This window comes from Chlamydomonas reinhardtii, assembly GCF_000002595.2.
Source record: "Chlamydomonas reinhardtii strain CC-503 cw92 mt+ unplaced genomic scaffold scaffold_27, whole genome shotgun sequence".
Classification (NCBI taxonomy): Eukaryota; Viridiplantae; Chlorophyta; class Chlorophyceae; order Chlamydomonadales; family Chlamydomonadaceae; genus Chlamydomonas; species Chlamydomonas reinhardtii.
In genome coordinates this window covers 13,729-22,448 of record NW_025061540.1, presented here as the reverse complement: position 1 = coordinate 22,448, position 8,720 = coordinate 13,729, and the positions used below count along the sequence as shown (strand labels likewise).

The 8,720-nt window shown below is 65.4% G+C and overlaps 3 protein-coding genes across 3 annotated transcripts in view; 2 read left to right on the top strand and 1 right to left on the bottom strand.

Moving 5' to 3' along the window:
• Positions 1-413: 413 nt before the first annotated feature.
• Positions 414-1,489, top strand: CHLRE_27g757297v5 (uncharacterized protein). Its single transcript, XM_043072986.1, has one exon. The coding sequence runs from the start codon at positions 697-699 to the stop codon at positions 1,462-1,464; it is 768 nt and encodes a 255-aa protein (XP_042914087.1). The 5' UTR covers positions 414-696; the 3' UTR covers positions 1,465-1,489.
• A 532-nt stretch (positions 1,490-2,021) lies between these two features.
• Positions 2,022-5,813, bottom strand: CHLRE_27g757247v5 (uncharacterized protein). Its single transcript, XM_043072985.1, has 3 exons — positions 3,362-5,813; positions 2,937-3,128; positions 2,022-2,223 (listed from the first exon to the last, which is right to left on the bottom strand). The coding sequence occupies exons 1-3, from the start codon at positions 5,175-5,177 to the stop codon at positions 2,195-2,197; spliced, it is 2,037 nt and encodes a 678-aa protein (XP_042914086.1). The 5' UTR covers positions 5,178-5,813; the 3' UTR covers positions 2,022-2,194.
• Positions 5,814-5,913: 100 nt separating this feature from the next.
• The window catches only part of CHLRE_27g757197v5 (uncharacterized protein), a 10,676-nt gene continuing 7,869 nt past the window's right edge, over positions 5,914-8,720 (top strand). Inside the window, exons 1-3 of the mRNA XM_043072984.1 lie at positions 5,914-6,623; positions 6,813-7,333; positions 7,530-7,623. Coding sequence (XP_042914085.1) covers positions 6,617-6,623; positions 6,813-7,333; positions 7,530-7,623 — 622 coding nt within the window. The 5' untranslated portion in view covers positions 5,914-6,616. The remainder of the gene's footprint in view (positions 6,624-6,812; positions 7,334-7,529; positions 7,624-8,720) is intronic.

Sequence of the window (8,720 nt, the reverse complement as noted above, 5' to 3'; positions counted from 1 at the left end):
GTGGAGCAAGGGGCACTGCGCACGCCCCTGTTACCCAGCGGCGAGCAGGCGCCACCGGCTGCCCACCACGCTGACGACACGACCCTCACGGCGCGCGACCCGGCGGTGGACGGGCCGGTCCTGATGGCGGCAGTACAGCTGTTCTGCCGCGCGTCCAACGCCCGTGTCCATCCGGACAAGAGCAAGGCCATGGGCCTTGGCAGGTTTGCGCACCTGACGGGCCCTTGCCCACACACGGGGGTGTCGTTTACCACTGGCGCCGTGACGCACCTGGGTGTGCCCCTGTCATGGGACTCGGATGCGGCTGCAGCTGACTTGTACACCCGGCGGGCTCGCGGCATGGCGTTTGTGGCGCGTCTGTGGGCTGCCCTGTCTCTGACTCTCGTTGGCCGTGTGCACATTGCGAAGCAGGTGCTGGCGGCGAAGCTGGCCTACCACTTCAGCTTCCTCAACCCGTCGCCTGCGCAGCTGAAGGAGCTCACCGACCTGATGGACCACTTTGCTGCGCGCTCCATGCACGCTGAGGACGCCAGCCTGGTGTCGCACGGGAACCCGCTCCTGCTGCCAAAGCGGGAAACGGCCTGTCTGCCGTACAAGGACGGGGGTGTCAACCACGTCGACCTGCCTGCGTTCCTGTCTGCCCTGCAAGCTAAGACCTTCGCCCTCCTTGCCCAGCCAGGCCGGCAACCCTGAAAGATGCTCACCCGGGCGCTGCTTACCCATGTGCGCCCGGACTCCGCCACCACGTGGGCGTGGGTGTACAGCGACGCGCCGGCGCCAGCGGGGCTGCCTGCCCGGCTGGCGGCCGCGGTCGGCCACGTGCGGAGCGCGGGTGTGGAACAGCATCCGCCGCAGCCAGCCACTCAGCCGCCAGCGGCGCCGCCACAGTGGCGGGTTAGCCTGGACCAGCTGTGGGTGGCTAACGCTGCGGGGGCTGTGTCCTACGTCCACTACACGGGGCGGCTCTTGGAGCCTGGGCCTGGCGTGCTGCCCCCGGCGGTGGATGGGGCGTGGCAGCCTGCCTGTGTGCTGCAGCATCGCAAGCCGCGGCACCTGTGGACCTTTGAAGAGCGGGCGGCGTACGATGCAGCATCACCAGGGGAACGGGCGGGGGCGTGGCCTCGGGCGCCGTACTTCCTGGCGCCGGAGGCTGGGGTGGTGGTGCACCCGGAGCACTGCCGGATTGCGGGTGTCAGCTTGGCGGACTACACGGTGCGGGACGTGCGGCGGGCCATCACCGCGGCTAACCCGGCCGCACCTCCGGCTCCGGCACGCCCTGCAGCCATGCCGTGCCCAGCGCCAGCACAGCAGGCGGGGGGTTCGGGGACCCAGCCGGCGGCACAGTCGCGGCTGGTGGAGCGGGAGGCGGAGTGGCAGCGTGCAGCGGCGCAGCTGACCACCACGGCGGCGCAGCATTTCCACGATAACCCGGTGGCTCTGGACCCCTGGCTTTTTTTTTTTTGAGGAATCATCCTAACAAGGTTGAACAGGGGCAGACGCGCTGCCCCCCTGCTGCCTGAAAGCAGCCTGGTCCCCGAGACCAGAACCCTGACAGGGCAAGAAGAGAAGAGAAGAGAAGAAAAACAGAAAACAAACACCTCGAAAACCGCCACCAACCACCCCCATCCATCCCACCCCACCCCACCCCGACCCGGCAGCCAGAGCAGGAGGCTGGCCCCCCCGCCCCCCGGGAGGGGTTGCACAAAAACACCGCCAGACCTAACCCAAGCACCAGCCTACACCACAGCCTAACCGCAAGAACCACCACCACCGCGCGCCAGAAAAAGAAACACCAGCGCTACGCACTCGCCCCGCCCAAACCCACCCCACCCCCACAAGTCGGTTGCTTAAGCAACACCCCAGGAGAACCGGCAGAGGAGACACAAGCAGAAAACTAAATGGGCCAGATGTGGCGCTGACTAAGCGGGCTCCAGCCCGCTGCAAGACGCGCTGTGCAGGAAGTCCCACAGCCGCCCAGGTGCTGCGACGCCAGCCAGAGCTAAAATACATGGGCGCCAGATAAGCTGATGATGATAATACGCCACGCCAGCGCCTGGAAAGAACTGCCGCCTAGGGGGCCTGCACAGGTGATGCAAGTGTCAGCCGCAAGTTCAACTTCGGTGACCCACCCTGAACCTCCTCCACTTCACAAAGCGCGCCACCCGCCGACCAGATGGCAACAAAGTGCTCCAGCTTAGCCGCCTTGAGCTGCGCGGTGAGAAGCTGAGTGGGCAGAGCCGACAGGGTTTCAGGGGTTAGCGTGGCGGCAGTGAAACGCAGCTGCATCACCCTGCGCAGCTCGCTGACCACCTCCCGAACCACATGCTCCGACGTCTGCTTAGCAGGCTCGCGGGACCAGTACGCACACCAGACGGCGTACAAGAAGGTGGCCCGCAAAGTGCTCCACAGCAGCGCGCCCGCCCCCCGCGGGCCTGAGGCCCACATACCCATGCGGTCCCCCAGCATGAAGCCCGCGTCCGTCACTGGCGGCGCCGCTGCCTGGGGCGCAACGCAGGCCCACAGCTGCTGCAGCCACGTCCTCGCCTGCGCATAAGCTGGACACTCCAGGAAGATGTGCGTCAGGCTGGCCCACGCCCGCGGGCCAGGTGGCCCGCAGGAGGGGTGAGGACAGTGCGCCCCCAACCCCCCGCACCCCGTGGTCACCCGTGGCCGAATGCCCTTGCCCGCCCTGTACAGCCCGCAAGGCAGGTAAGCATGTTGCAGCCGGTACACCAGCACCTTTCCCCCCAGACTGGCGTGGCTGTCCCACAGCCTCCGCCACGTACCCCGCAGAAGGGACGCATCCGGGGGCGGCATGCGAGGGTCGCCCTCCACCGCCGCCGCTGCTGCCGCCGCCGCCGTGGCAGGCCCAGTGCTAGGTCCCGCCCCTCCCGCCGCCTGCTCCTGCAGCCGCGCGGACCGCCGCGGCCCCTCACCTGACTGCTGGGACGGGGACGCATACGACTGCAGTTCTCTCGCCGGCGTGTTCTGCAGCCCGGCTGCCGCAGAGGTGCGGTGAAGCCAGGGGTCCAGAGCCACCGGGTTATTGTGGAAGTGCTGCGCCGCCGTGGTGGCCAGCTGCGCCGCTGCACGCTGCCACTCCGCCTCCCGCTCCGCCAGCCAGCCATCTGGATGACCCACAGGGGTGGTGAGGCGGTGCTGCCCTGCGGCAAGCCGTTCAGCACTGGGAAGGCGTCAGAGAGCATCCCGTTCACACACACGCGGGCAGAGCCGTTGGCAGTGAGCAGGCGGATCCAGCGTAGCATGCGCGGCCCAAACCCCAGTCCCTCCGCGGACGCATACAGCCACTGTCGGTGCACCCGGTCATACGCCTTTTCAATGTCCAAGAAGTACAGCGCACCACCCTGCCGTGGCGTGCCGTCCGCGCCCACGTCCAGGCGCATCCATTCGATCAGGCCTTGGAGGTACAGCGCATTGTCTCCAATCCAGCGGCCGGTGATGAACGCGGTCTGCAGCTCATCCACAACTGCATCCAGGGCGGGCTGCAGGCGGGCGCTGACGGCCTTGGACACCATCTTGAAGTCGCAGTTGAGCAGCGTGATGGGCCGGTAGGACGCCAGCTCGGCGCGGTCCAGGCTTTTGCCCTTGTAGATGAGGGTGATGATGCCCTCCCGCCAGGAGGCGGGCAGCGCCGCCGCCATTTCACCGCCATCGTGGGCATCTGCAGCGGCAGCAAAGGCAGCGGCAGCAGCAGCACACAAGCGCGGACCCAGCAGCGCCCAGAAAACCTTGTACACCTCGTACGGGACCCCGTCCGACCCAGGCGCTTTACCATTGGCGGAGCCAGCCAGCGCTGCCATCAGCTCCGCATCACTGAGGGCGCCGTCACCGGACCCCTCTGCGGCGGCCTGCAGATCCGCCGGAACCTTGCGGTCAATGGCCTCCAGAAGCTGTTGCTGCGACACCGTACAGACAGGCTGCACGCGGAACAGGCCGGTGGGGCTGGTGCTGCTGTACATGGCTGCGGCGGCTGCGGAGACAGTGTTGCGCGTGCCCGGCCCCGTGAGCGCCACAGGCGCCGGTTGCCCCGGCACCTTCAAGTGCGTGATGGGCTCCTGCGCGCCGGCTGCTGGCTCGTCAGCCTGCCGATGGAACCAGCGTGTGCCCCGCTCCCCATGCTCCTCCATCAGTGCAGCGCGGGCATTGTGGCTGGCCGCTGCGGCAGCTGCCCGCTCCTCCCGCACTGCCAAGTTGGCCATGGCCGCAGCCTGACGCTGCGCGGCGCTGGCACCCGGCCGGTCGGCCAGGGCAGCGGCCGTGTCTGCGGCCAGCACCACGCCATGCAGCCCATCCCGGGTCTGGCGTGCATGCCGACGGTGGATGCTGGTGGCGGCCTCCCGCAAGAAGAACTTGTCCGCCTCCCATTGCGTGCAAGCGCCGTCACCTGTACTGGCCACGGGATTGGCGGCAACGTGCGCCTCCAAGCGCTGCTCGAGCTCCAGACGCAGTGAGGGGTGAAACAGCAGGTAGGTGGGGAAGCGCCACTGCTCCCGGTGCGCATGTGGCAGGTCGGGCAAGGACAGGGTGAGCAGCACACCGTTGTGGTCCCCAGGCGCCCCGTACGTGCGAGCGACATCCACCACCCACGGCGCCGCGGTGGCACTGACATACCACCGATCCAGGCGTGCGGGAGTGGCCGGCTTGGGTGTGGCCGGATGCGTATAGCCCTTGGCGCCGCCACGCTTGCTCGCCCAAGGGTCCACCAGACTGAACTGGGCGAGGAGGCTGGCAAGTTGCGGGGCACCTGCAGCACGTGACGGGCTAGGGGCCGCCTCCTGACTGGCATCGGTGACACAGTTCCAGTCCCCACCGACAACAAGCACCCTGTCCGTGGCCAGGTGGGGATGCAGCCCGGCAAAGAAAGCAGGCTTGTCCGCCACGGCCGTGGGCACATACACACACACGAAGCGCAGGCGCAGGTGACCCACGTCCCAATCCCAACATACCACACGGCCCGCCGCATCCGTTGACGGCGGCTGCAGTACGCAGCCTGGAAGGGACAGCCGACTCCGCGCCAGGATAGCCGTCCCACAGGAGCGGGGCGACGCTGCCGGGCTGGCAGCGAGGCAGTGGCGCCACGGAAGGCACGCCCCCTGCGCGGCACGAAGGCAAGACTCCAGCGCCGTCGTGTCAGTAGCGTGGGTCTCCTGCACCATCGCCACGCTAACCCCTGAAACCCTGTCGGCTCTGCCCACTCAGCTTCTCACCGCACAGCTCAAGGCGGCTAAGCTGGAGCACTTTGTTGCCATCTGGTCGGCGGGTGGCGCGCTTTGTGAAGTGGAGGAGGTTCAGGGTGGGTCACCGAAGTTGAACTTGCGGCTGACGCTTGCATCACCTGTGCAGGCCCCCTAGGTTTCCTTCTGGGCAGCGTTTCTTTCCAGGCACTGGCGTGGCGTATTATCGTCATCAGCTTGTCTGGCGCCCATGAGTACTAGCTCTGGCTGGAGTGGCAGCGCCTGGGCGGCTGTGGGACTTCCTGCACAGCACGTCTTGCAGCGGACTGGAGCCCGCTTAGTCAGCGCCACATCTGGCCCGTTTAGTTTTCTGCTTGTGTCTCCTCTGCCGGTTCTCCTGGGGTGTTGCTTAAGCAACCGACTTGTGGGGGTGGGGTGGGTTTGGGCGGGGCGGGTGCGTAGCGCTGGTGTTTCCTCTTCTGGCGCGCGGTGGTGGTGGTTCTTGCGGTTAGGCTGTGGTGTAGGCTGGTGCTTGGGTTAGGTCTGGCGGTGTTTTTGTGCTACCCCGCCCGGGGGGCGGGGGGGCCAGCCTTCTGCTCTGTCTGCCGGGTCGGGGTGGGGTGGGGTGGGATGGTTGGGGGTGGTTGGTGGCGGTTTTCGAGGTGTTTGTTTTCTGTTTTTCTTCTCTTTTCTTCTCTTCTTGCCCTGTCAGGGTTCTGGTCTCGGGGACAAGGCTGCTTTCGGGCAGTAGGGGGGCAGCGCGTCTGCCCCTGTTCAACCTTGTAAGGATGATTCCTCAAAAAAAAAAAGCTCATCCACAACTGCATCCAGGGCGGGCTGCAGGCGGGCACTGACGGCCTTGGACACCATCTTTACTTTACTTTACTTTACTCTCTTCTCTTGCTATTCTTGCATCCTCCTTTCCTTCTGCACAGCTTTGAAACAGTCGACGTCATTTCTCGCGCGCTGTTTGACTTGCTTCCTTTTGTTTTAGGCTTCTTAAGGCCTACGAACCACTGTGAAGCAGTTTGCATTTGTGGGCGTCCTCGTTTTTTGTCAGTCCACTTTGCAGCTGTAGCGCGACACTCCCTCTCCAGCGCCCTTCAGCCTTTGCCAGCTTGTGCTTTGGAACTCGACACTGCTATGGAATAGGATTCTGGCGGTTCAGGAGCATCACCGTGGAGTTGGCGACATTTCGCTTGTCGGCATTTTAACATCTCGGCGAGCACCACACTTCACCAGCTTGGAGCCGGCGGCGTATCAACCTCTGTGGTTGGTCATTTGCATCCGCGCGTGCAGCAGGGTGCTTTGGGTGTGGCGGTCGGGGGAGCCCTGCAGCACTTGGCTGTTTTTTTGGGGTGTGGCTCGTCCTCGTGCCCTTGTTGCCTGGTGCCTGGTTGCCTGGCGCCCGCCCTGCTGTGATGCCCTGTGAGTGCTGATCTTGGGTAGCTATGCAGTTGCTGGGTGATCCTGGTCGGTTCCGCCTGGTGTCTCAGCGCAGCCAAGACACCAGGGGCCAACACCAGCCATGCAGCACACACGCCCACGGGGCGGCCGCAGCAGCACATGCCGTGCCGTGTGGGGGGCCTGCGTTTGGGCATCACCGCCCACTGCCAGGCTTGGCAGCGGACAGCACCCCTGCAGGTGGGGGCAATGCTGCCAGCCCGTTCTTCAGCCCCGGGCTGCAGCTCCACCTTGCCCTGTCCACGCATAGCGTGGCGCACGGCGTGCAGGACCTGACGACGCAGCCTCAGGGCCCCAGCCTGCCTACCTACCCAGTCCTTCTGGTGGGTGCCACCACGGGGCTCCCAGAGGGCGAGCAGCTGTCCTCAGCCGGCGTCCGGGAAGTGACCAGCGCTGCCTTGTCAGTGCTGGACACCCTGTGCAGGCAGGGCAACCAGCCGCAGCTCTTGCAGGGCCACTCTCTGCACAGCACAGGCCGCCCCTCCCGCAGGTTTGGGGGGCTGGCCTTCAGCCGGCGCGCGACCAGCGCCAGCAAAGCAGCCTTCACAGCGGAGCTCATGCGCAGGTCACCGCTGGCGGTACCGCTCCAGCGCGGTCAGGCTGTCCTCACGGTTCACGTGCCGGTGGACACCCGGCCCATCATTCCGGGCACCTACACCGTCACGGTCAAGATTGTAGGGGGCCCTGTGTGGGGGGCTTTCCGCGGTCGCACCGTACGCCGTCTGGTGTGCGTACTGGTCCCGCGAGCCTGCTAAGCAGACGTCGGAGCATGTGGTTCGGGAGGTGGTCAGCGAGCTGCGCAGGGTGATGCAGCTGCGTTTCACTGCCGCCACGCTAACCCCTGAAACCCTGTCGGCTCTGCCCACTCAGCTTCTCACCGCACAGCTCAAAGCGGCTAAGCTGGAGCACTTTGTTGCCATCTGGTCGGCGGGTGGCGCGCTTTGTGAAGTGGAGGAGGTTCAGGGTGGGTCACCGAAGTTGAACTTGCGGCTGACGCTTGCATCACCTGTGCAGGCCCCCTAGGTTTCCTTCTGGGCAGCGTTTCTTTCCAGGCACTGGCGTGGCGTATTATCGTCATCAGCTTGTCTGGCGCCCATGAGTACTAGCTCTGGCTGGAGTGGCAGCGCCTGGGCGGCTGTGGGACTTCCTGCACAGCACGTCTTGCAGCGGACTGGAGCCCGCTTAGTCAGCGCCACATCTGGCCCGTTTAGTTTTCTGCTTGTGTCTCCTCTGCCGGTTCTCCTGGGGTGTTGCTTAAGCAACCGACTTGTGGGGGTGGGGTGGGTTTGGGCGGGGCGGGTGCGTAGCGCTGGTGTTTCCTCTTCTGGCGCGCGGTGGTGGTGGTTCTTGCGGTTAGGCTGTGGTGTAGGCTGGTGCTTGGGTTAGGTCTGGCGGTGTTTTTGTGCTACCCCGCCCGGGGGGCGGGGGGGCCAGCCTTCTGCTCTGTCTGCCGGGTCGGGGTGGGGTGGGGTGGGATGGTTGGGGGTGGTTGGTGGCGGTTTTCGAGGTGTTTGTTTTCTGTTTTTCTTCTCTTTTCTTCTCTTCTTGCCCTGTCAGGGTTCTGGTCTCGGGGACCAGGCTGCTTTCGGGCAGTAGGGGGGCAGCGCGTCTGCCCCTGTTCAACCTTGTAAGGATGATTCCTCAAAAAAACAAGGGGTGTCAGCTTTGTACAGCTGGAAAATGGGCTGAGCCCCCGTACGCTTGGGAGCTAATAGGCGTGTAACGCCCCGTTAGAGCCTCCATGCCGCTACGACGCGCAGGCGCATTGGCTAGGGCCACTCGGGTTGGGGTCGTGCGGGATTTCCCGCGCCACATGCGTGCCTTGTCACGTTCCCAAACACCCCAAGCATTTCTTTCGCCTCCTGCCATACTCGACACCTCCCCGGCGCCCCACGCTCAAAGGGCAAGGCGCGGGGCGGGGGCGACCTCGGGGCTTCTCGGCATTCTGGCGCGTCGGCAGGCATGGCAGCGCAAGTCGCTCAAAGACTTTCGATATACTTCCCCGCTTTGCTTGCCGCCAACATAGTTTGCCTTATAGACTGCACATCGGCGGGCACCGGC

What these genes read in the sequence shown, in the direction of transcription:
- CHLRE_27g757297v5 (XM_043072986.1), top strand. Translation starts at nt 697, where the DNA reads ATGCTCACCCGGGCGCTGCTTACCCATGTGCGCCCGGACTCCGCCACC.
- CHLRE_27g757247v5 (XM_043072985.1), bottom strand. Translation starts at nt 5,177, where the DNA reads ATGGTGCAGGAGACCCACGCTACTGACACGACGGCGCTGGAGTCTTGC. An exon ending in CGGCACGCCACGGCAGGGTG is followed by an intron (nt 3,129 to 3,361) that starts GTGCGCTGTACT and finishes TGGGTCATCCAG; the next exon opens with ATGGCTGGCTGGCGGAGCGG. An exon ending in GTCCCCGTCCCAGCAGTCAG is followed by an intron (nt 2,224 to 2,936) that starts GTGAGGGGCCGC and finishes CTGCCCACTCAG; the next exon opens with CTTCTCACCGCGCAGCTCAA.